Genomic DNA, 26,629 nt, shown 5'->3' on the forward strand with positions numbered 1-26,629 from the left:
ATCTCAAGTGCCACAAAAACCTGTGTGATTTCTTTTCACAGGTCGTGTTTGACGTGACAAGGCATGAATTACTCGCTCATATTACTCATCCGTGCACAGGAAATTCAACTAAATTCGTCTGCGTTTAAGAAAACGTCAGTCCAGGTTTACAGTTTGTGCAACAAATCCTTCTGCAGAGCGGGGCATGTACAGTCCTGTGAAGAGGTGCACCTGATGATTCAAGAGCCTGCAGAGCTACCTTTAGCCGCAATGACGTGAAGTAATTGTTTACTGTGTGACCTCATCAGACACTCACGTTGCTGCACCTCACTCTTCTTTACGACCGCGTTTCATTTCATTCATTCGTTTATGCACAGCTGTAATGTTTCATCAACTTGAGGTCTGGACTTTGACTGGACCGTCGCGACCTAACTGAGGCCTGTAGAGCACTAACGTCGAACTCATTTTACATTGTGGGCCGCATACAGCCCACTTTGAGCTTGGGCTCAACCCTAACAGGGCTGACTCAGGCTTTTTGGTTATACTTTATACACATGTATGTTCTTAACTGTAAAGTTAAGAACATACATCAAAAATACAAAATTTATTCCCTCCTTCGTGTTTTCAAAAACTGTCCAGTGGGCAGGATTGGAGTCTTTGCTGGGCCGATTCTGGCCCCTGGGCCTTATGTTTGACACCCCTGCTGTAAAGTCTTAGATGAAGCTCTTGTGGGGCAGGTTTTGCCGTTTCTCTGAGCATTGCACACTCTGAGCAGGTAATCAGCAGCTACTCTACTTACCCTCTTAATTCCTATAGAAGTGGTAAGGGTGGAGTTAGTAAATCCCCATTTATAACTCAACAAACTCCTGTTTCTTTGGACTTTTACTGCAATTGCAAAATCATTTAGTAAAGAGGATTAATTTATGTGAGTGAAGATGATTTTAGCACGTTAACCACCATCTACGGCATATCTGGCATTTGAGAGGCAGCGCTCAGCTTGAATTGAAAACACAGAGCTGCCCTTTGTCGATATCACCGCCGCTCCCCGTGGTTTGAGTCTGATTGCTTTGGTTTCCAGCTGCCAGGCTCAATTGATTCTCAGCGGATGTTTTCCAAAATAATTTCAGAGAGCTTGGAAGCTCAGCCATTTATGGTCACCATCTGTCAAGAGACAGACAGCCTCTTTTTTAAAAACAAAAACAAGGAAAAAGGAGCCGTGCGGGGTGATTTACCTGTAGAGGAGAATCGAGGCAGTCCTCTTCCTTCACTATCGGCGTCTGTTTGTTGGTGGTGGGCACCTCGTATGTCATCACGCTCCATCTAAGGAACACAGATTGATAAAAAAAAAAAAAGAAAACCGTTATCAGATAATCACACTGAGATAAGACGCAACAGCCTCCTTATCCTGTTCAAACCGCAGATAAGCGGTCAACGAAGAAATGACCTGCAGTTCAATGTAAGTTCAAAGAGAAGTTTGACCTCTGCTGCCCATAAAAAAGTTTGCTTTATCATTTAATTTCACCCCAAAGACGTCACAACTCGCAGCGTGTGGTAAAGCCTACGCTGTCCTTTGACTCCAGAATGGTTTGTTTACGTGAATGAAAACCAAAAGACAAAATCAGAAGAAGCAGCCATCTGCCGTGACCGGTTGGGGGTAGATGATTAACAGTTAAAGAAAACATACCCCAAACTCATGGCTGAAGCATGTAAGGCATTTTATCTCCCGTTTACATCATCGCACGCATGAAGAACCAGGAACCGGGAAGAAGGCCACCGCAAACCAAGACATACTTTCATGGCGTGTAGTTCATACCTGAACCTGAACAGTTACATTTACAGCCAGGTATGTAGAGTATGCTCCATCACTAAGATAAGCTTCAGGTTATTTTAAGTGACAATAAAGGGAGTGTCCAAAACGCTGGCACCACGCACTGTGATTGGTTCTTTATAGTCCCAACGGCATTGGAAAACAGCGTGGATAGGATGGGGTCAATAGGGTCAACTCACGACATTCCTGGAGCCTGACAGTTTTTAACAGCAGGGAATAGGTGTGTGCGTCAGATTTTCAAAATAAAAGCCTTTGTCTCTCAATTGAATACCTGTGCGCTTTAAAATCTGTGAATTTATTTTAACATAAAAGCCTCATTTAACTCCAGGATGTTATTGGGTTCACAAAAACTGTGTCTAATTTTCAAAATAAAAGACTGAGTATTCAATGAAAGCTACAAAGAGGCTTCAATGGTGGCTCTATAATGTAAAAAAATGAAGATATATAAAAAATAAATAAATAAATCTGCCAAATCAAATATGAGGGCTACTCCCACTGTGACTTTTAGCCTTTTAAAGCTGTGAAATATAAAAAATGCTTTGAGGTGCCAGATTTTCAACATAAAAGCCTTCTATTTAGCTTTGTTTTAACTTTTTACAACAAGTATCAAGCTGCTCTCAGCAACCCCCCACGATTTCTCCAGAATCACACGTCAAACATAAGGCCCAGGGGCCAGAATCGGTCACCAAAAAGACTCCCATCTGGCCCACTGGATGACTAATAACTTTTGGAGTTTTATCTGTATTTTCATAACTTCTACTGATAAAAACCTCCCCCGTGGTTATTAATACTAAAGCAACATAATTAAGTAACTGTTTTTTTATTATCTACTGTAAAAATTTCTGATGTGTACAATGGTTTCATTAGATAAATAAAAGTAGAATGGTTTCTGTGAGTTAATAAAAAACCTTGTTATTTATAATTACTGGGCAATTACATGCTACAGATCTTTCTGTACTTTTACACATTTATTTCTTACAACTTAAGCCCAAAGAGCCTTGTCGACAGACTTCTTTCATTTACTACAGCAGCATTTCTTTATCATGTAAACAACCAAGACGTACTGTTGGGCACAGCATGCACTTCTTATTTTTTAATGTTAGATATCTCAGCCATTTAAAGTTTTACTAGTTCGGCCCACTTAAGATCAAAGTAGTTTGTATGTGGCCCACAATGTAAAATGAGTTTAACATTTCTGGTCTAGTTCGTTTACTTTTAGTTTAATATATTTGCTCTTTATTGAAGTTAATCCATGTCGTGGCCCTTCCTACTTCCACTCCAAATACTTTACTTTGTTCAGATCATTCATTATAACTCTTTACTTCCTTATTATTTTGCAGGTTTTAAAATCCAGCGATATAGTCAATAAAGATTCAATAATTATGACCCCATAATACAATATAATGTAATGTATGACTCTGAAAAAGGGTTTATGTACGACTCTCTTTTTCATGAGCTTAAACGCCACACTCTGTGTTTCATATTCCAGTTTTCCGATCACGTATTCTGTTTTTTGGTCGTGGAAGCACCTCTGAGCGACAAGTGAGGCTCACAAGGAAGTGCTAAAAACTGCAATTCCACTCGAGGCTGAAAAGTCACAGACTCCCACGTTAAAATGCCCAAATCTGCAGCAGAAATAAACATGTTTACAGACATCATTAAGTAACAGCTGTGCCAGCACAGGCAGCCACTAGCTATCTGCTGGATGTCACGTTAGATAATTGGAGCCACTGAACCTCTAAGCAGCGTTTGTGGTGTTGGACCCTTTTGGAAAACTTTTAATCTAATTATCTGACAAAAATGATGACCTACTCTGTGGTTAATTGTACTATGAGGCAAAATCTTAAAAATAAGGTGCAAGTAGAAGCGGACATTTAAGAGGTCACTGTCGGGTTGTTTGAAATCGCTGAGGCTAAGGAAGGCTGTGTTGGATTCACATGACGGCACACGGGGAGTAAAAAGCTCGCTGTGGCTCATTTTCTGGTTTTAATCGGCACCATTTATGGCAAATATGGAAAGGTGGCTTCCAACATTCTGTGAAGCTCGGAGGGCTCTGCATAAATTTGTCCATCCACTCAGTCCGTTTCATTTTGTGCCCGTTGCTGGCTGAACTCTGTGGCATTAAAAGTTATTTTTAACTTTATAAATCTTTCTCAGGAGTGCAGACAGAAATGAATAGCCTGTAGTACTTTCATTTAATTCTTTTTATTACTCTCAGTATCGCCTGCTTCTGTCTGCAGCCCTTCAGTGAACCTAATGAAGCCAAATATAAAAACCTAACAGGACCAGATCTGTTTTTCATTAATTCGTTCATCTGGGACTTCCTCCTCCAGCAAGTTATTTCAAGAAAACACCGTGAACATCTCTCGTCTCACAACCCAAACAAATAAATTAAACCTCACTTAGTGTGCACTAGCAGTAACAGCTAAAAGCACTTCATTCTGGACCTTTTAATTCCGAGGACTTTTACAGGAACCACACACGGACTTGGAACTTTAAAAAGTGAGAAAACCCAGCTGAAACCAAAGTCCCGCCCCGTGTTTTCCACCCTCTCTCCCTCTGGTCTTACCGATCCAGCATTTTGGTGGTGGCTCTCTCCAGCTTCTCCAGGATCTGTAGGAGCTGAGCGTCATCATCGCAGAGGCCGCCCCAGCCCAGAACGCGAGCCAGGTCGTTACCTGTGCCCAGAGGCAGCACGCCCAGCTGACACTACAGACACACGGAGAAACGAGCCTCAGAAAAACTGATGCAAAATACAGAACAATAAAAAGCAAACAAACTGATGACTGCAACTAAGTCAGGACCATGTTAGCTCACTGCCATGGCTTATTTTTGCACTACATCTGTCTTCTGAGACATCCTCACCCTTTCCTGTGCTCAAAAATATACCTCCACTCATACTTGTAGAAAGCTGAACCTCAACCAGTCTCTGTTGGTATCCATCAACAAGCTTCTGGCACAATTATTGCTGGTTATTTGATGTCTAATGTGTTCCACAAATCTTCAGTGGGGCTGAGGTTGGGGCTTTGGGAAACCTGTTCCAGAAGCTTAATGCTATTCTGTTTTATCCACTCCGAAACTAGCTTTGATGTGTTCAAGCTTAAACTGTCTAGCTGCTGATCTGACATGACTTTGAATAATTTGGAGGTAGTCCACCTCCAAATTCAACCACGTACCAGGACCACTGATAGTGAAACAGCCCCAGAGCATGATGCTACCACCACCATGCTTGAGAGTGGCTGCAGGGCACTGGGCATGTGTATGTGTATATTATTTGTCTTATATTTTAAAGTAATTAAAAATCACCATGACATTCATTCCCAGGATGAGTGGATATAAACTTCTAACCACAGCTGTCAGCAGCAGACAGGAAAATGATGTTCATTTAGTGCCGGTAATAAACTCTGTCCGTAGTTAACCTCTCTGAGAGGTTCGTTTCAACTGCAATGTTAAATGATCAACAAATCTATAAAAATCAGGCTTAGGTTACAAAAATTCTGACTCCTTGATTTGTTCAGTTAACATCTTAAAGCTGATGCTGACTTAAGTGGTTAATCTCGTTCATTTATCAATTTAATCTGAAACAAAACTGATTAGATGCGGCATTTTATATGAAATTAGTATTAATTTAACATAAAAAGCCATTTTAATCTGCCACAACATCAATATATGTGAAATTAATTAAATAGAATTAATGAATTAGTTCAGCTAAGGAGGCTGTGTTGCCCTTCTCTCTACCATGAACCACTCCCTCTCCAGTCAGGATCAATATTAGATTAGATTTCAATTACAGACTCAAGTATGTAAACTTGGCTTATTGTTTGTGTTTCTTCTGAAAGCACCTCTCACCAGCATCAAGATTAACACAACAACAGGTATCTCGCCGCTTTCTCCTACCCATCAGCGTTACATCATCGGCAACATCCACTCCTCCTCGTCCACCTCGTTGTTCTCACCTGTTTATGGAGGTTGAGTTTATCCAGCTCTGAGAGCACCCAGCCCACGCTGCCATCTCCTCCGCACACAAGAATACGAAATGTCACAAACTTCTGGAAGAGGCGCAGGCTGAGGGGAGGATGAGGAGCAAAGGAGAGGCAGGTGTTTATAGAGAGCAACACTTATTAAATGTTCTACTGGAGAACGACCCGTAGATATTACAAGGATTCAGAAAGAAAAAGCTCTTAAATACCCGAGCTCTGGCCCTCCGTTCATCAAGTCAAAGACCTGCGCTGGGTTCAGAAGCTGCTTGAACTTGCGGAGGAACTTGACCCCCTGGTTGTCCCCGCTTTTAGAGTTGACCAGGACCAAAAGAGGGCTGGAGCACGACGCCGAGGTGGCCTTCCAGAAGCCTGTAAACGAGCAGAAATGTTTGTATAGCTCACAGCGTGGAGTTCAAATGCCACTGGGACTGTGTTCAAACTGTAAACTGCTGATGATAGATGCTCAAATTCCAGGGATAAGGGTTAGTAACTTGGAATTACAAATTGTCAGTGTCAGTAGAAAAAGCCAAGTCGGGCTAAGTCACAATTTCATTACATGACTGAACTTTAAAACCTACTGTAAAAGTAATACTGTGTGTCCATATGGGTGGGTGGGAGTAAGAGGTGTCTCACCGTCTGAGTCGATGCTGTTAAGTGCAGTTGGAGGGATGATTGACACTCGACATTGGCCCAAGGGACACACCTTCCCCATTTGTTCCTTACAGCTGTTATGGACCTGTGAACGCACACACACACGCACACACACACACACACACACATACATACAGAGTCAGTGGTCTCCAGTAATTCTATATTTCAGTAGAAGCAGAAAGGTCATTACATCCCTCTGAAACCCACCAAAATGCCAGTTCTGTAACCTTTACAAATGCCACTGTGATTCATTTGAGTGTGCGAGCCTGTGTATGCACGCGTGTCTTTGTATACGGAGGATCAGACTGCGCATTATGTGTGCCCGTTTGGCCTGAACGCTCAAAAACACAATGCAGCTCTTGCTAAATGGAACAAGAGGATAGAGTAAAGCTACATCTCTCTGTGTGTTTGAATACCTCCACTGGACTTTTCTGTTTGACTACATCAGTGTTTCAAAATCCACTATAGTACAGCACAAACATAATAAAAGAAAGGCTCCTGTGTACTCCTTATTAAGTAAAGAGCGGCTGTTTTAGGCTTTCCAGCGCGATGCTTTGTTTGGTCTTTTGGTGAACACTGGGTGAAATGACACTAAGAATCCATGATGTGAAGGTAAGTGGTTATAGTGCAAAGCACATGGGTAAAAATGCACTCAGCAGCCCAATGCTCAATTCTATAATGTCCAGTTATCCCAAATGAACTCCCAACTCATCTCATCTACTGACTGAAGGCTGGCGGTTCGATCCTTGGGGAGGATACTGAAGCCCAACTTCTCCTTCCGATGTTAGTTAGGAAGTGTAGAAAAAGTGCTTGTACAAATGGATGATTGAAGGATATAAAACCCTTCGAGTGCACTTGTAGAGTAGAAAAGTGCTACATAAGAATCAATCTGTTTACAGAGTCTCCTGCCAACTTGTACTGTTGCACTTAAATAATGGGAACTGTATTTCACGTTAAAACATGTGGAAGAACTATATTAAAAAAAACTAATATATATATATATATATATATATATGCACACTCTGGTTTTACTCTAGTTAATATTAAAGCTGCAATTTCATACTTTCTTTGCCACTTGGGGACAGCAGAAGAAGCTGGAGACAGACGGTATGGTCACAGCTCTCAGGTCAGAAAGTGCCTTAAACCTGTGTTGTCTCTGAAGGCCAGCAGATGGCGATAGCTGTGACTGGAAAAGACTTCCTGTCCTATTGAGGTTTCTCATGTGACGTCATACACGCCTCGCTTAAGAGTTGCCACCATGTTGGACGTGGTACAACACTCAGTTGCTAGGGAAACTGGCTGGCTTATTCCCAAACTGGCTGGTGGTTCATGGAGGTTTCTGGTTCTTGCTAGGTGAAATCGGTTGCAAAGAAGGTGCCACACGGTTGTAGTTTTTCATGTTTGTCTGCAAATACTTGCTAACTACTAGTCCACTGGTAGTTAAATTTGAAGAAGTGAAGAAGGTTCACTTTCAAAGTAAAAGTTATGCTGGTTGCACATTTCAAAGAAAGCAACTTCGAAGGCAAACAGTCTCCATTTCTGATTTGTGTTGCACATTTTACGGTGTTTGTGGACGAGCCCGTCGCTGACTCGTCTGCAGGCCTGTGGGATTTAGCAATCATTTTCCCAGCAACTGCCACCAAATTCGATTTGTCTTTCTGTTTGTTCCAGTGCTTTCTGTTTTCCTCGTTTGTTTTGTACAGTCAGGTCTAGTACATCACAACTACTGCAATAAAAAAAAGGAACGTTTCTGGCCGTAAAACCAAAACAATGGTCTGAAAGGCGATAAAATGCTCCGCAGATTTCAGGGGCATCTCCCTGTAAAACTGTCACATATTCTTTTATATTAGGCAAGATTATTTTATCCATGTTATATGTGAAAACATTACAAAATAATGGTTTAAATGAATTTAAAAGCATGAAAAATTAAGCAAAACTTTTACGTATTTTATGCAGAATTTGCAGGATTTTAATTTTATGTTAAGATGCACCAAGTGCTGTTGGTCCTTGTGCCACTTTCTTTGCAGGATTATCACCAGCCTGTCAACGCCCTCCTAAATATTATTAATACTCCAGCACACACAAAAAATGATTCTCCACATCGTGCTTGAGGCGGTCGAAGCGTCGGGTCAGTTTCAGCAGCCCTGGAGCTGACAGGAATTTATCAGCCCCTGTTCCATTTCTCATTTTAACTTTCCTTCCTATTCCTCCTCCCCTCGGGGATCTCTGCTGCCAATCTATGTGCCGTCCCATTAGTCTGATGACTCCGCTGAACTTTTCAGACCTTGAGTCTTCGGAGGAGGTGAGAGCGGGAAGTCAAGGACAATAAAAAGTTTTGGGTTTTTTTAGAGAGGGGGGAGGAGCATCTCATGTGGAGAATCACAATTTCCTGCGCATGAGTCAACATGTCCCAAGGGCAGACAAACAAATAAAGAGAGAATTGAATCTTAATGAATTTATCTGAATTTGATCTCTCTGTTCTGTAAGGAGCCGCTCACACGGTTCCAGATAACGAGACGTGCACCGTATTTAATGAAAACCCTGCGTTCATATTTAAATGTGACAAATGTTGCACTTTTATTTTGCTGACAACATCACTTCCCAAATTACCTCCATTATTGGAGGGAGCTGCTTTGAGTCTGTTTGCATCCCACACTTTTCCCAGTGCGCTCGCTACTGCTATGACTCCATTTCCGCGGGCATCGACGCATTCGAATGACAGAAGTTCAAATAAGAAAGGCTGGAAATAACTCTCAGCTAAAAGCAATGCCCCAGATAAACACTAATATTGATTCAGCGTGACAGTTTTTGATGGGATAGAGGCTAAACTCAATCCACACTTACGATAGCCTTGCACCAGAGGCAGCGCCAGTCCTGCAGTCGCCTCACGCTGCCACAGTTCTTATCACACACCACACATTTGGCGCTGACGGGCAGATTGCCTTCCAGCCACTGGTGGGGCATGGACACCTGGAGGGAAAAATTAATAAATAAAGCATATCAAATGAAGCCCTTCTGCTCTAAAGACATCAAACCAAAGGTGTGAACATCAGGCAAAATAATTTGCATGAAAACAAAACCAAATGCAACTCGTGAAAAAGCTTCAGCTCGTACCCCATCCTCATCCTCAATGATGTCATTTCCTATGGAGGCTAGCGTGGTCCACTTGCAGTTGTTGGTGGAGCGAACAGCACATCTCTTATGAGCCTTGAACTTACAAACTGCAGAGGATAGATGAACAAACAACATGTCAGACACACCGAAAGTCTCCACTTTTATCCTCTTCTAGTCGGGTGAGTGTATGATGTAAGCTTCCTGATGGTCACTGTGTGTGACTGTACGCCTGATACAGTTGTGTAAAACTGTGTGATAACATGATGAGACGGTGTACATATGGACTGGAGAGCAGCTGGAACCCTAAAAACTGCAGCTCCTCTAGCCTGAGGCTGCTCTAAAAGAGGGCCGGTCCCCATAGACTCCCATGTTAAGACGCACAACTTTAAAGCAAAGACTTTAGATGTTTACAGCCTGCTGCAAAACTCAGTTTCAGTTAGAAAGCATGTGTAGTATAATGTGGTTTTTGACGCTTAAAGTTATCAATTGGGGCGTGGCCTCTGAGTGACAGTCACAGTCATCTGCGCTCCATTTTTGGTCACTGAAGCTCTAACATTTTATTTCTGTGTTACACGCTATAACAGCTATCTGTGTTATAGCTGACATGCTAAGGTTCTCTCAGATGGCTGCTGTTGTTGTGAATTTTATATAAATGACATTTAAACTGAATCCAAATATGGTCACTACAAGTTAAACAAAAAAAAAACTAAGCAGGGATAAACAAGTTCAGAGGTGGTTACTGCTTAATTACTGCTAAGTGTTGCCATCATTTAGATACAGTCTGTGGTAAATGTACTGCTGGGTTTTTAAAGCATGAGAACAAAATGAATCTGAAGCAGGTACACAAGGACAGTGGGTTGACTAATTAGAGTTAATCAGTTAATTTCTTTGTTTTTACCTAATCAATTTCATATTAGGGACCAAATTAAAATGCAGTGTTACTTAAATACCTGTAACACTTTCTTTCTTCAAGATATGTTGTGCTGAAATTAAACAAAAGGGGCCCTCGGGTACTAACATGTTCTCTGAGAAGAGAAATTCTCTTTAATGGTAATTGGAAACCTGCAGCCTCAATCACACAGACCTCGAGTCTGGTGATACCCTGGCAACATGCAGTTGCTAGGGAAAAACGTGTTTTTCCTGATCAGTTGGCGGGTTGTTGTGGGCAATCGCTGGGTACATGGTGCTTTTACTTTGAAGGAGACTGGTCTCCATTTTTAGTTTCTTGGACTTCTTCGAGGGCTACGTACATGGATATTTTGGTAAACGTAGATTTTTGTGTGTTTTGGCCTTTCATCCACGTGTAAATGCCGTGATATTGTTTGCTGGATTTTGAGCTGCCGCTTAAGGGTTATATGGCGACCTGCTGCTCTGGCATGCTCTTGACAGACTTTGAGGTGGTGTTACACATTTTAATGTTCACCGAGATATTTTTCAAAATAAGCTCTTAAAATCTTCCTCCCTTCTAAACCCCCAACTGCAGATGGCTGCTCCTCCTGGTTCTGCTCAAGGTTTCTTCCTGTTAAAAGGGAGTTTTTCCTTCCCACTGTCGCCAAGTTACAGGCTGTCGTTGGATTGTTGAAGTTGTCTCTGAATTACAATTTAATGTGTTGAGTGGATTTAAGTATGTCTGTAATCTGATTTTTACCCCTGATATGAGAGGTGACGTACTTTATACAACTGTCTCCAGTTGTGTCACAAACCTGTTGTGCAACCATTGTCACAGTGCAGGAAAGAGCTTTAAGGCTACTTTATTACTGCATATCAAGCGCAGACAAAGAGAACGCTGGTGATGTAATTTCTTCGGTTAGGCCAAAAATGATAGTATTGTTTCTCAGAAATTAATGCATGAGTGACTCGACGTTCCAGTGACTTCATATGAGTGAGTGTAAGAACACAGATGCAGTGTGTGTGTGTGTGTGTCTGTCTGTCTGTGTGTCTACGTGCCTTCACAGGACAGGCCGTGGGAGGTGACACCTGGCAGCGCCTCTCTGCAAACGTTGCAGAAGGTCGGTCTGGCGTGCGAGCAGGCGTACCAGTTGTGCATCCCGGAGAAATGCTCCATATTAAACTGACTGGCCTGTGGGGGTGGGAAGGAGAAACACTGAGGTTGAGACGCGTCAGCACTTCTCCACGCAAGAGGAAACACAAAAGGACAAAAACGAGAACTTTCCCAGAACTACAATTAAAAAATAACTAGGCTGGGGTAGGAGAACGATGGCTGTACATTTTGTCAGCTGCTTAAAATCACATCACATGAATAACTAGAGATGAGAAGGCAAAAATTGAAACCCCAAATTAACTTTTATAATAAAAAGCCTAGGAAGCCCAAAAATCAAAGAGAATAAAAGCTCATAAAAAAAAAATCAGAGCCTCCACTCTATAACCAATTAAAGAGGAGGCTTGGTTTTATGAGGACATCAATCGGTAGGCAAAGAGCTGAAATGAGAGGCAGATAAAAAGGAGACGAGAAGATGTGAAGGTGGATCATTTATGTGAAAAACAGATGGAAGAAGAACTGAGCTGTGAAAGCCTGGTCTCATCAAAATTAATTACATACTCATGACTCGCTATTATCTAATGATAATCAGTTTGGCCCAGTTTACTCTCATGTCAGCCAGGAGAACGAAGGACGAGGCTGAAACATAACAAGAGCCCGACACAGAGATGAGAAGCACCAACCTCGTAGGTTTCCCACTTTTGGACGGATTTGAGCGCCGTGATCCAGTCCTCCATTTCCTTCCTGCTTTCAGCGCATAACATTAGTTTGCGAAACGGAGTGATCACCTGAGAAAGAAAGAAAGTGGAAGGTTTAGAAGAGAGCAAAAAACTTGACTCCAATCTTTGAACTTCTTGTAGTTGTTGAGCAATATGGCATGACAGGCTAATGGAAGCACCAGCTGTTCTTCAGATATTTGTTGCCAAATAAAATCCTGAATTAAACAAACTTATTAGAAGTTATCAATCCTGAAGTTAATTAAGCCTGGTATGAACACGACTTTAACTTTTAAGGCGAATGTTCTCTGTTTCCGGATTGCGTCGCACTTTTTCAGGTTTCTACTGCTTGGTGGTTAGCTAGCAACCGTGCGCAAACAAGTTGCCGTCTTCAGTGCAAACTACGGGCGGTCTCCTAGAGACCAAAGCAATCACAAGAAGGTTTCTGTGCAGCTCTGTATACCCATTAAGTTTTCAATTCCTACATTTTGCTTTTAACTTTTTTTACAAGCCAAAATAACATCACCTGTTATATTAAAGTGAATAACAAACACACCTTGCTAACCAGACAAGCTAACTTAGCTAACTAAATTAGCTGATTAGCCGTAGTCTTTTACACTAAAAACAGTCACGTCAACACCAAATAGCTGAGCTGGCATCCATTAAAATGGTCTATTTCTGACCTAGCTTTAGTCCGTGTAGGCTATTTTGTCATAATTTGCCCTTAGAAAAGTTTTAAAGTGCCCCCTTGTAGTCATTTATAAGGCCTGTCTTGTGCTTACTGTGAAACTGTTGTTGATGTTCTTGGTGCTGGTCTCAGCCACACTGGCATCTGATAGGTCCACTTCATCAAAAATTAGGGACTAATGGGAGAAAAAAAACCCATCAGCTTATTTTTTAGCCAATTACATTTAAATAAAAATGTTACAGTTTAAGAGCTATGGCGGTAAAACGATCACACAGTTCTATACCTTGCAGTCTTTGGCATAGTAGAGGGTCCTCCCTCTGAGTTTGAAGTACCTCCTCTTCCACCTCTGGAAGGAGCTTGTTTGCTTTAACAGGATTCCCTCCTTCACACTTTTCTGTAGTGAGAGAACAGAGACAGAGGGGATAGAAGGAGAGGAGGAGGAAGATAAAACAGACGTTAGCGCATCCAGAACCTCTGAATATCAGACGTGACAGCTATTCTTCTCGGAGTTCACATGTAAACAGAAGGAGATCGGTTTGGATAGTGTCACTCGGACGGCTTGCTTTTGTCAAACAAAGACAGATAGAGCTGCACACATGAGCAGAGGGGTGTTGACTGGATCTGTCACGATACAACAGAAGTATCAGCCCAAAGGCTGCGCTGGGCTTTTTGGGTATTTTCACCCGATATGTCTGTAGATGAGATCAGGGGCCCAAAAACAGCACACTAATCTGTTAAAACAGCAAATAAGGACGTCTGATTTGGTTTACAGTACGCTCACACAGCATTAAAGTCAGGTAGGGAAGCACCAGGTGGGAGATGCAGTCATCCGTGGCTACGTGGAAATTATTACCACGGTCAGAACTTCAGAAGATCAAATGATTTCATTTGATACAATCGATCCGCTTGGCTGAAACTCATCACCGATTCTGCCACGGTGGCTGTTATTGTCCTTTTTCCTTATCTCTGCTTAACGTGCGCTCGTTCTTTCTTCCCCTGTTTGTGACTACATGGTGCAAGAGGGCCGAATGCCCCACGGGTAATCAATTTGAGACAGGACGTCGGGAGGGGGTCGCCATGGAGATCCTTGTTTCTCGTAACAACTGCTGGCACACGCAGCTCCCTGCATACCTGCACATTCATCACCAAATGTAGCAACAAATCACTAGATCTGCCTCCGTAACAGCCCAGAGGCTTCCACATAAAGATAATAACCGTGTGCCTGCATGAGTCACCCGCATACTGTCATGGCAGAAAACAGCTGTATCACACATGTGATAAAACTGGAAAGAATTCACTTTCAAGGCATCTGTGAAAACTGCTACAAGCATCTATTTAATGTTTCTTCATCTTAACGCTTTATCACCCAAGTGTCGCACAGGCCACGTGGACTTCTTAGTCATTTTGGAGGTAAAACTTCAGAAATATGTGGAATTTTTTCTCTTGCCAAAGAATAGCTGAAGAGTTATAGTAATGTGAAGCGCACATGGAAAAATCTAGGTGGATTTCATTTTTCTGTCTGTGTTCAGACAGCAATACCTTATAAACGCTTTGTGCTACCCCGATACACCAAATGTCCCCATAAAGCTCAATGTCTCTTCTTTCCAAAACAGTTTGAATTTTGTCTCTAGCACAAGCGGTAACAGAGTAAAGGTCATTTAAAGAGCGCTTACAAAATGTTTTGGCATTCATGGCATTCCATATACTCCGTTTCTTCGTCTTAATGAATAACTCAAGAACTGTTCAAGCTAACTTTTCGACCAATAAGCTGAACCAGGAGTACTGCAGGTAATCACATCTTTACAGGTTGTATAACAACAATTCTTAACATCGTCTTCAGCAAATGAGACTTGCATAACGAACCGGTTCTTCCAGGAGTTAAATCATGTGTGTAAGTATGTCAACTTCCATCCAAGATCTTTTTCATTGCTTCAGGATACTATCTGAAGATATTTTGCAGCAGAGTGTTTCACTGTGAAATTAGTTCAGTTTTGTAGGGGAGGTTTCATGCACTTTTCAAAAACACGTGTACGTTACTTTCCTATTGAAAATTAACAAACGTCTCAGCTCAGTCGTGGTTCGACGGCAGGTGGCTCAGCAGTCACTTGGCAGTGTTTCCATTTCGGAGCGGAAGTCTTCCCTTAAGGGAAATTGCAAACGGGAGTTTTCAAAAGTGAAAGCATTCAGATTTGATAATATCTCGCAGAGCAGGTAGTTAGCTATTTTTTATCTTTAGTGGTCTGACTTTATAATATGAAAAGAATGCAAACAAAAAGAAAAGGAAGAAGATTAATGCATTACTCTTCTAACATCTTTAGGGTTTGACTTTTCACTCGGTCATTATATTTCACCTTGTATCTTATACCTCAAAATTATTAATTTTTTAAATTTATTTTTACTGATCTAAATGCATTTCTGTCATTCTGTGTTTGTCATGGGTTTAACGCCAACTGGATGCCAGGCTCACAACAGAAAGGACTGCGTCTAATAGAGCAGTGATCCCCAACCCCTGGGCCACGGACCGGTACCAGTGCCGGAGCCGTTTGGTACCGGGCCACGAGAGTTGAGGCTCAGGTGTGAAATTTATGGTTTTCAGGGTTTTTAATCGTTATTTTTTTATTTTGGTGCCGGTACTGGTTTTATGTTGTTATATTTATCCACGACACCTTAAATGCCGGAAAATACTGTCGGACATAAACCGGCCCGTGGCGCAAAAAAGGTTGGGGACCGATGTAATAGAGGAGCTGAGCTAACCTAGATTAGACAGCCGTTACTGTCAAATGGGATTGTTTAATACAAAGATAGATACTGACATTTATATGTGCCACATGAAAACAATAACATCAACATAAGACGTAAAGCACACAATATACATCTTAACTATCTTATGGAGGATTCTGGCCAGACCGATGGGCAATGGGGGAACCTGTGACCTGCTCGTGTTCGGAACTTTGATGGCTTGAGGAATACAAGACAGTTTTTTGTGAGCAAGGGGGGACAACTGTGGCAGTAGTTTAAATAAAGAGGCAAGTGGATGCTTTTCATCACTCACAAGTCCCTATAAATGCTTTGTAAGTTTGATAATGGGATTCCCAACAACTTACTCGCTACTGTTAACGCCTTTTTCTGCACCACAGAGGCAAACCCAAGATAATAGCATCTGTCCACATTATATATTAATATATATATTGATACCTAGATTTACTTTAAATATTTTGGTGCATTCAATAGCACATGTATCTACTAATCTATGATACAGATGATTCTGGCAGTTTCAGTCCTCCATAACTTCTGTTACTGCTTACGTTTCTCCTGACATCCTTCATCTCATGCGATTTCTGTCTTACTTTCTCTGGCCATTTCTCTTTGCAGTAATGTCCTTGGCTGTGTGAACAGTGGGAGTAATACAAGGCAGAGGCACCGCTGAACCAGTGATAAATCTAATTCATCGCTCCATCACAATCTCATTTCTCTCTTGCAGTGTGTGTGCGTGCGTCTCCGTCTGTCTGTGTCAATGTGCAACCATGAGATATCCCGCCTAGTAATGGCGCATACAGCTGCTTGTGCTCTCCGTGTGCTTGTTTCTTTCTTAGAATAAATGTGCTTTCATACCCTGCAGGAGAGAAAATCTCATATTGTCACCATGTGAGAGAGAAAGACGGAGAGAAAAGGAAGCAGAAAGGAAAGGATGGATGGTGGGAACAATGACAGATAGGCTCATGGTATGGATCATTAACAACAGGAGATGCAGGGGAAAAAAGAAGTATAGCTGCGAGAGCGGTGAGGACAGAGGAAGAGGAACAACACCAAAAGAGAGAGATGCAAAAACTAAATCAACCACAGGCTCTAGAGAGTTGACTTGAAAGAAAACCAATGAGCAGACGGTCCCTTGAGGAAAAAGAAGAAAGAACGAAATGCACTAACAGGAAGGTGTAAAGGTCTCTTTCCACTGACCCACTTGACACTTTAGAGATAACGGTGAGGTGTAACCACCATGTTCCACCAATCAAGCTTATCCGTGGTTGGCACAACAATGCCGTCACAAACCGTCAGTCGAGAAGCTAATCAGAGTGGTTTTGTTTGACAAACGCTAACACCATTGCAGCCTATGGTGTCAGTAAAGGACAAACTGAAAGTCAGACCCAACACAGAGAAACTTGTCAAGCCTAATGGCCCCATCCCCAAACCAGGGCCTAACATTTGGCTAGGTTAGCTTACTATCCTAAACAGGGATGAAAAACGCGTTTGGCCCTTTGGTGCTGCACATGTAAATGGTAAATGGCCTGTATTTATATAGCGCCTTTCTAGTCCCTAAGGACCCCAAAGCGCTTTACATATCCAGTCATTCACCCATTCACACACACATTCACACACTGGTGATGGCAAGCTACGTTGTAGCCACAGCCACCCTGGGGCGCACTGACAGAGGCGAGGCTGCCGGACACTGGCGCCACCGGGCCCTCTGACCACCACCAGTAGGCAACGGGTGAAGTGTCTTGCCCAAGGACACAACGACCGAGACTGTCCGAGCCAGGGCTCGAACCTGCAACCTTCCGATTACAAGGCGAACTCCCAACTCTTAAGCCACGATCGGCCCCCAAAACGCAGGTTATGTGGAAAACATTGAGAAATTTAGTTGATTTAAAGCTGGCAAAAGCTAAAGTGATAAGTGCTTCAGCAAAATCAGATAAAGTCCTGTCCTCTCCAGAAGATGTTCAAATGCAAATTCAATGGATTTGCCTACATTTGCCAGTTTATTCAGATGTTTTACATACTGTATCTACCATTGGTCCCTTCACCCACAGAGATATCTTTCAACCACCCATTTAACAACAATTAAAAAACCTTTGGGCCTTTCTGATCCACTGAGGGTCATAAAAAGGAACTAAAAAAGCACTATAACCAAACCTACACTCCTTTAGTCCCTCCCTGAGCCTGCTTTAGTCGGAGGTCTCTTCCTGTTAAAAGAGAGTTCTTCCCCTTCACTATCACCTGCTTCTTTAAAGTGCCTTCAGGCAACTGTTGTTGAATTGAACTCCATCTATCACTTGAACTTCCCACTCACTTCTCTATGAATTTCAGCTGACCAGCTACAAAACCAAGCAACTAAATTCTTCAACAAACAGTCACACCTATTGCTAGAGTTTGCAATGAGCTAATTTTGTGTATTTAGCATTCCTGGTCATCTGCTACTTATTTATTGAACTGAGTCGTTATTAACCTTTGATCACCGTGCAGAAGGAACTAGTCCCTACATTAAAACAATAAAGCGCACCACCAATTTATCTTTGCAAGGTAAAGTTTCCTTAGCCTTCCTGACTGAGTCAAGCACCCGAGCACAGTGAGTGTCACGCATGCCATAAAGCCTCTTCATGCTAATTCAGTACACAGACTACATTACACTGCACACAGGAACATATCGGCAGAGCAAACAGCACGCGTGTTTCACATATAAACAGACATATGTGATATTCAAAGGTCACAGTGTCTCCTCTCTTCTCCAGCTGAGCGATGTTGTCACACAGATCACTCTATTCATTAGAGCAAGCCTAATCACATCACAACAATCATCCTGGCACACGCACACAGACAAACACTCAGAGGAGGGCAGTGAAGTGGACATGCACACTGAAGCACATTAACACATATACTTACTCATCTGCGAAATGCACACACACACACGCGCGAAGCTTTGAAGGGCGCCCACATCCACACAAACATCCGACTGAATCAACCCTGATTTATTTCTCCCTTCATTTAATTCTCTAACAGAACACACACACACACACACACACACACACACACGTCTGTCAGCCTCCGTCCTGCATGAAAGACTGACCTTCAGTGTTCAGTGTAAACACTCAATCAACAAATCGCTGAAATTTGGACTTTCTCCCAGACAGCAGAGCGACGCGAGTGACTCGACCAGTATTCTGGCGTACACAAAGACTGCTGCACAAAAACTTCCTGCAGTTTTATTTCCACTCGGTGAAATGAGCAATACCTGGGGCTGTAGGAGAAGACGGACACGGCCAATCCCAAAACCACCCACTTCTCTGTGAACTCCACACAGAAAGGCCAATACCTTAATAAACAGTCACACCTACTGTCTGAGTTAATAGTTAGCTTCATTTCTGCAGCTGCGTGGACATAAAAATGCAACATTATCTGTTTGGTAGTTTGTTCTGGAAACCAGGAGCTGCTAAAGCCAAACTTTCACACCTATAAAGTGGACACAAACAGAGACAGGGTGATATTTTGGGGTTTCTTTAAAGTATCGAACACTAAAATCTTTGAAGAGAAAAGCTAACTGTCCTAGAGCAGCCAGCTGTGAAACTGTCCTCTCTGTGACGTCCCTGAGATTTCTCAATATAAGAACACAAGAAGTGTAATTTCAACAGCATGCTCCAGCTTTCATACATGACACGAGAAACTTGACTTACAACAAAGGCTGCTGTGGTGAATGAAAGAAAGCTGTCAGTATGACTGTTTGGGCTGAAAATGTAAGAAATAAATGTGTAAAATTACAGAGAGAGTTCTGGCAGCTCACTGTCCAGACTGTCCTGTAATCATAACACAGGAAGCCTCTGTGATTCACAGACTTCCACAGTAGATTGTAAATAAAACAAAACTTTTATGTCATTTAACTGTTTATCCAGTACTTAGTTACTTTGGTGTGGTCTGAAGAAAATGTCAAGAATGATGTCAACAAAAGTTTGTACTTTTAAACAAGCAGTAAAGGAAATGCAAAGAATCCATCTGACAAACTACAAAAACGCATGCACACATTCCCACAGTCTAGGACCGGGCTTATCTGGCTGTTGGTTTTTGCCTCTCACACTGACCTCTTCCTCAATCAGCCGGCTCTCCTGCGCCTTCCCAATGTGAGCCGACTCCAGATGGTCCTCGTGGCTGAGCCACTTGTCGTCATCCTCCTTCCCTCGCCCGAACAACAGGGGCGGAATGCAGCACCCACCGAACCTACACAGCCCCAGCATTTCACTGAAAATCAGTCTTATCCTCAGGACGGTGGTGAGAAACTTTTGCTTCCTTTCTGTGTGCTATCTGGATTCCTTCCTTCCCATCTTTTTTCCCTTCTCCTTCTTCTTATATTCGAAAGCTTCCTTCTTTTGTCTACATAAAAACTTCCACTCAACTCGCTCCCCCTCTCCTTTCACACTAGCGGTTCTCTCACACAAGGCAATCCTACTTCCTCTCTCGCAAACTTCCCTGTGGCAGGTAACCACGCCCCCCTCAGGTGTGCATGTGTTTGAGCAATTTCCCCCACCCCCGCCTCAGATGTAACTCCTGAGAGGTGAGGTGGAGCGTGCAGGTGTGTGTCTGCGTGTTCATGTAAGGACAGGCCCACTTCCTCCAGGCTAAAAATAGAACTGGAAGAACCTGTCTGGTCGGCAGTGACAGCACACACACACAGACACACACACACATGGTAATGGCTATTCCTGCTGATTTAAGGCATCAAATTCATTTTTACACACACACACGCACATGTATCAAGATGACGGGAAGGTTAATGGCACGCCGCTGTGCTTATAAGAGAGCTGGAAACGTCACTGTGATCACACAAACTCACGAGCTGCCAGCCTGCCTGAGCTGTCCTGACTCTGTGTGTCTGCGTGTGTGTTTTGCGTGTGTGTGTTGCTCTGCGCTGCCTACACGCTGTCATCGGACCGCTTTCAGTGTCAGATCAGCGTCTCATCTGCCAAGGCAAATTACAGCAAGCGTCCGCATTTGTGCGAGCGCATATGTAAGTGTGTGTGTGTGTGTGTGTGTGTGTGTTTTCTGCCACTCGGTATACCATTCTGCCTTTAATGAGCAGCAGCATGCTGTTCCCAGCAGACTCAGTGACACCAGCTCCCTCTTCTCCTCTACTCGTCTTCAGTCCCTCCCCCCTCCAGAACATTTTCCCGCTGCTGATCTAATTCAGCATCAGGTCAAAGAGCTTCATTAGCGACTTTAAATGATTTTAATGTAACATGTTCTTATGCTTGTTATAAAAAGGAAACCCCAAGGACAGAAAAGAGCTAAAGGAGGGACAGAAAATCCTCTTTTACAGCAGGAAGAAAACAAGTTCCAGTCTTTTCTCCAGTGTCCTACTGCAATAAAAGATAAGAGCCCCCAAAATATAATAAAGAGATACACTATAAGACAAAAAAGTACCAAAAGAACCTCCAAGAGCTGTTCACCCATAAAAACCCCACACCACGAAGCTCCCAGCACACAGTTTTTATGCTGATTTTAACGCTAGAAGACTTTACATGGTCTTTGCAAGTTGCTGCGGTTCCTAAACGCTTTTAATTTGCATTAACAGCACTTACAGCTGATTGAGGAATATCTAGGAGAGAAGAAATTTCACACACTGACTTGTTGCTGTGGTGGCTAGGCGCTTAATTACACCTGAATTCAAGGACTCAGAGACTGTGTGGCCCAGTGGGGAGTATTTCAGCGAGTCAAATCTAATTAAAATGGGGAATAGAAACTGAAACAACTAAATAACCTGCATTTCCTGCTCACTCTACAATCCTGTGATAAAGTGGGCTAAATGAGTATTAGAAACCCCCTCAGCATCAACTCTTCATATATCTGTTTAAACCCCTAAACACCTGGTGTCTCATATTTGATACTTGAGTTTTTGAGACTTCTGCATTGCATATAAAATAATGCGGTTTTGATTATCGCACGTCCAGATACGACAGGAAAACACATCAAATTCTGTTAAGCACAGTAAGACAGCCTTCATATATATGGACCAATCATGCTTATGAGTGTAGTTAAGGCCTAATTTTGAGGCAGGAGAAGCCCTGCAGTTATTTAAATGTTACGCTCATCTACTCATGTAGGCCACTCTCTGAGCAACATTAACAGGACTCCCATTTGTTTCAGTGAGACTGAACTGAGCTGGTAATGCACGAGTGCCCTCAGGTTGGACGTGGCTCGAATGCCATGCAATCTAACATAAGCAGCACCAGTAAAATCTAGCGGAGCAATTTGAATAGATCATCAAGAAACAGGATAACAAAGACTATATTTTTATAGTCTTACTGATCGCCCAAAGCACTTTAAACCACAAGCCACGTGTAACCACACCTCACACCCATGGCTAACATTTCAGCCTTATAAGTCATGGATGGACAGTATAAATCTTGCCCCGTGATAAACCAACCATGTGGGATCACGGGGCATGCTTGGTGGTGCCTTCAGTCTGAAAGCTCCCTGTTTGAATGATGTGTTTCCTTAAAGTTGTGTGGACCAGGCTTTCACGCATGTTTTTATCTGGGTGGGATATATAGCTCCAATGCAACATCACAAAAATTGCTTCGAATTCAAGTTTTGATTTTATTTCCTGCATCATTTGTGGATTTTTTCCCTTTTTTTCATTATCCTAGAGCAGAGATGTCAAACTGGTTTGACCTCACGGGCCACACAGAGTCCATTTTACCTTAACTGGGTGAAGAAAATGCCCCTTTCTGTCAGTGTAAAACAGTTTAACCACATTACATCCTCGTGATAGCTTCACATAAGACGAAATCAGTACAATCTCAGTTTCTCTACATGATTAAAATAATGCTTCTGTAATAAATAAAAGAAATCTGTCAGCATGACTAAATTGTAAGAATTATATGTGCAAAATTTAGTTCTTTATCTATTACTTAGTTACTTTATGTAGTATGGGGCGATCGTGGCTCAAGAGTTGGGAGTTCGCCTTGTAATCGGAAGGTTACCGGTTCGAGCCCCGGCTCGGACAGTCTCGGTCGTTGTGTCCTTGGGCAAGACACTTCATCCGTTGCCTACTGGTGGTGGTCAGAGGGCCCGGTGGCGCCAGTGTCCGGCAGCCTCGCCTCTGTCAGTGCGCCCCAGGGTGGCTGTGGCTACTATGTAGCTTGCCATCACCAGTGTATGAATGTGTGTGTGAATGGGTGAATGACTGGATATGTAAAGCGCTTTGGGGTCCTTAGGGACCATAAAAGCGCTATATAAATACAGGCCATTTACCATTTAGTATGCATGGCCATGGAGGAGGTATTTACCAACAGGAAAAGCTAAAGCTTAAATCTATGCACTCCTTCACATTTTTCAAAGCCTTCCCGTGGGCTGTATTAGGAGTCTTTGGCAGGCCAATTCTGGTCCCCCGGGCCTTATATTTGACACCCCTGTTCTACAGTATCATTGATCACTCTTTTGTAAATACTGCAATAAAGTTGGTGCAGAAGAATTAAAAGAGCTGCTTTCATTAAAAGAACAGATTTTTTAAACAATCCCTGTTCGAGATGCCTAAATGTGAAGATTATTCAGCCGTGGTCTTACTAAACACTGATCAGCAGCTGTTTATTCATGAATAAACAGAAACGCGGGCGCTTTTTTCCCCAGGACTAATTAAAACAGTCGCAGGCTGGCTGCTGCAGACACAGAACCACCTGGCCTTTCAAATATGGCCATGTTTTTGTAATCATGAGGCCACGCCGTCCCCCGGACGGACAACACTGGAATGCCAAATGCAGCTCGGCTCCCGTGTCACTGCCTTTGGACAAGCTGCGGTTATTTTTCTTCTCCAGCAGATGGCAGACTGAGAAAGAGATGAAGGGGGTGGTGGGGGAAACGGCGGGGAAGAAAAGGTGACGGGGTGCACGGGGAGAGGAACTGCAAAGGGTTTGGAGTAAGGACCGAATGGAAACATTAAAGATGACAGAAGGAGAATGGTGCAGTAATCTGCAGCACATTTGGCAGGACTTTAACTCGGCGCAGCCTCCCAGCTGTTTGTGTTGGCTTTTTAACACACACACACACACACACACAGGGTTTCTCATGTGGACATGCAAATCCCCCTGTGCACCCAACAAACTCATGTTTCTGGCACCACCAAGGTGGAGTTTGACACACATCCAACATTACACAGACACACATCATCAGGACTGACACAAGAAGACATCTATGGAGGACCAAAACTGCTAATGACAAGAACAAGACGTGAAGAAATAAGGAATGACTCGACAGAAAAGCATCAAAACAAGTATTTTTTTTTTAAAAGTGACTTAAGTTCCTAGTTTTGTTTTAATTTTCTTCTGGATTTGTTTTTTTTTTTTTATGAATTACAAAAATAAAATTAAGAATAAACATATATACCATGAAATAAATGTAAAAGATTATATTTATAATTTGGTTTTTATTTTATTTTATTTATATTAATTTACCTTTTTAAAAAAAAAAGAATTTAAATAACTATAAATACAAATTAAAAGTAAAATTAAAAAAAAAAGTAGAATAATAATTAAATAAATGTACATTTAAGAAATGTAAAATTAAAATGTAAATAAATGTAGTTACATTTATTTTGAGATCTATATATTTTGTAAGTATGTAAAAGAATATACACTCACTGGCCAGTTTTTTAAGTACAACTTTTCAACTGGTCATTACCACAAATATCTAATTAGCCAATAACGTCACAGCAGCTCAGTACACTGACGCATGGGGATGCCATTAAGACAAACTGAAGGTCAAACACAGCATCAGAACGGCAAAGAAAGGGGATTCACAGTAGGTGCCTTTGAATGTGGCATGGTTTTGGTGCCAGACGTGCTGGTTTGAGTATTTCAGAAACTGGTGACCTGTTGGGATTTTCCCCACACGACCATATCTATGGTTTACAGAGAATGGTCTGAAAAACAGAAAATGTCCAGTGAGCTAAATGGTGGGTGGGTGAAAATGCTTTGTTGATGTGAGAAATTAGAGAAATCTTATTGCAATAAAGGTATGCAGAAGACCAGCAGCAGAAGACCACACTGGGTGCCACTCCACTCAGTCAAGAACAGCAAATGTTTTCTGCAACAGTTGGATGGTAGCGTCAGAATTTGGCGCAAACAACATGAAATCATGGATCCATCCTTCTTGTATCAACTGTTAATGATATAAGACACATTTTCTTGGCATATGGATGTGCAGCCAATAAATCTGCAGCAATGCAGTGTGATGCTTTCACCTCAACATGGGACAAAATCTCTGAGGAATGTTTCCAACAACTTGTTGAATCTATGCCACAAAGAATAGAGTCCAACATGTTACCAGCAGATTGTACCTAATAAAGTGGCTAGTGAGTGGACTTTCAGTTATTAAATGGCGTATTTATTTCTACACGTATTTTTTTGGCATTTACAGACCTCCATAGGCCACCTGGATCACCCCGATGCTGTAAAGCCCCACCCAGCCGGCACTCAGAGGTCACTAAAACAAATGCAGCGTATCATTAGCACATAACAGCCGACCCGGGTCTGTTGTTGTTAATTATACTTATTTTCTCTCTCGCTCTCTCGCCGTCTTTATTTTTTATTTTTTTTGCTTTGTGACATTTGAAGTTGGTGATGCAAAGGCATGCGGGGTTGCCACGGCAACAGTTCGACTTTCAAATCAACCTTGAGCGTTGGAAATTTAAGGACCAGCGCGCAAACAGAAAACAAAAAACAAAAAACAGAACTCGCGCTCCTTTTCACCTGGACGTTTCCTCTTCAGTTAATCAGACAGGAAGTAAACTAGGCTTCCTACGGGTGTGTGTGTGATGTTTGTGTGTGTAAGGTTGCGTTACCTCACCGTCCTCGATAACTTTCATTATGCAAGCAATTTTATTAAACGGTGCAAAGAAACGCGGTGAAACAGATCGTTTGAAATAGAACAGCTTGCATCATCTGTTATACATAAAAAACATCTGACCACACACACACACACACACACACACAGAGGGAGAGTCAGAACAAGGCGTGGGAGGACTTTGCACCATGGCGACCACATCCTGTCTCATGTACCTCTGTGTGTTTATTAATAGACACAAACACGCCAGTGATATGTGCAGAAAGCAGCCAGAGAGAAACTGTTGTACACTCTGTCGTACTTTAGATGGACAGATGGAGAGAGACAGCCAGACACAACACACACACACAACACACACACTTTCTAACCCTCTGACACACACACACACATGCACACATTTCTTCAGGTTTAGCCCAGTTTTAACATTTTTATGTTAATGTGTCTTTGAAAGATCATCCAGTTTTTGGCTTCTGCCCGTGAGGTTTGTGCACTGAAGGACACATAATCTGTTGCTGGTGATGGTGGCAGGAGGAGGAAGAGAAGGGGGGGGGGCTTTCCCAGGAGCATATGGACCAAATCTGGCCCTGATGCTGCATAATCCTCGCATACATACACACACATAAACACACATAAACACACACAAGCGGACAGATAGGTCTCTCAGCCAGAAACAGACACACAGTGACAGAGAGGTGGAAAAAAGGTGCAAGGCTCTCATAATGTGCCGATGCGATTAGCGTGCTCTTCCTGTTGTTTAGATTTGTGATGTTAATCACTCCGGTGATGTTTTTTTTTGTTCTGCTGTCATTAGAAAAGAATTACGCAAATAAAAGTTTTACATTTGGGTAAAGCAGAGATGAAAAGAGGAGGCAAGACAAGAGGAGGTTGTGATGTAATTCAGGTAGGGGAGGAAGGAGAGGAGTGTAAAGGCGGGAGGAGGTAAGCCAAGATTATATATATGGCCATGCATGTGCGTGTGTTTGTGTGCACGCACTGATTATCCCTGATGATCACACCGTGCTGTTTAATCTTGTCTCAAAGCATCCAAAAAACATCAGATTGGGGGCTATGTGT

The 26,629-nt window shown here is 42.4% G+C and overlaps 1 protein-coding gene across 4 annotated transcripts in view; it reads right to left on the reverse strand.

The window, feature by feature from the left end:
• si:dkey-172j4.3 (diacylglycerol kinase delta) overlaps window positions 1-26,629 on the reverse strand; it is a 90,286-nt gene that overhangs the window by 21,929 nt on the left and 41,728 nt on the right. For 3 of the 4 annotated variants that reach the window (XM_005458612.4, XM_005458610.4, XM_025904650.1), the window contains 11 exons: window positions 13,239-13,349; window positions 13,050-13,130; window positions 12,235-12,339; window positions 11,500-11,632; window positions 9,553-9,659; window positions 9,283-9,408; window positions 6,421-6,523; window positions 5,997-6,156; window positions 5,764-5,872; window positions 4,377-4,516; window positions 1,212-1,299 (listed from right to left, as the gene is read on the reverse strand). In XM_005458612.4, the coding sequence (XP_005458669.1) occupies window positions 1,212-1,299; window positions 4,377-4,516; window positions 5,764-5,872; window positions 5,997-6,156; window positions 6,421-6,523; window positions 9,283-9,408; window positions 9,553-9,659; window positions 11,500-11,632; window positions 12,235-12,339; window positions 13,050-13,130; window positions 13,239-13,349 (1,263 nt within the window). Of the gene's footprint in view, window positions 1-1,211; window positions 1,300-4,376; window positions 4,517-5,763; window positions 5,873-5,996; window positions 6,157-6,420; window positions 6,524-9,282; window positions 9,409-9,552; window positions 9,660-11,499; window positions 11,633-12,234; window positions 12,340-13,049; window positions 13,131-13,238; window positions 13,350-19,800; window positions 20,205-26,629 lie in introns of those variants that run through there. The other variant, XM_005458613.4, reaches the window with a different exon arrangement.

Source organism: Oreochromis niloticus, linkage group LG3 (assembly GCF_001858045.2).
Source record: "Oreochromis niloticus isolate F11D_XX linkage group LG3, O_niloticus_UMD_NMBU, whole genome shotgun sequence".
NCBI classification, from domain to species: Eukaryota; Metazoa; Chordata; class Actinopteri; order Cichliformes; family Cichlidae; genus Oreochromis; species Oreochromis niloticus.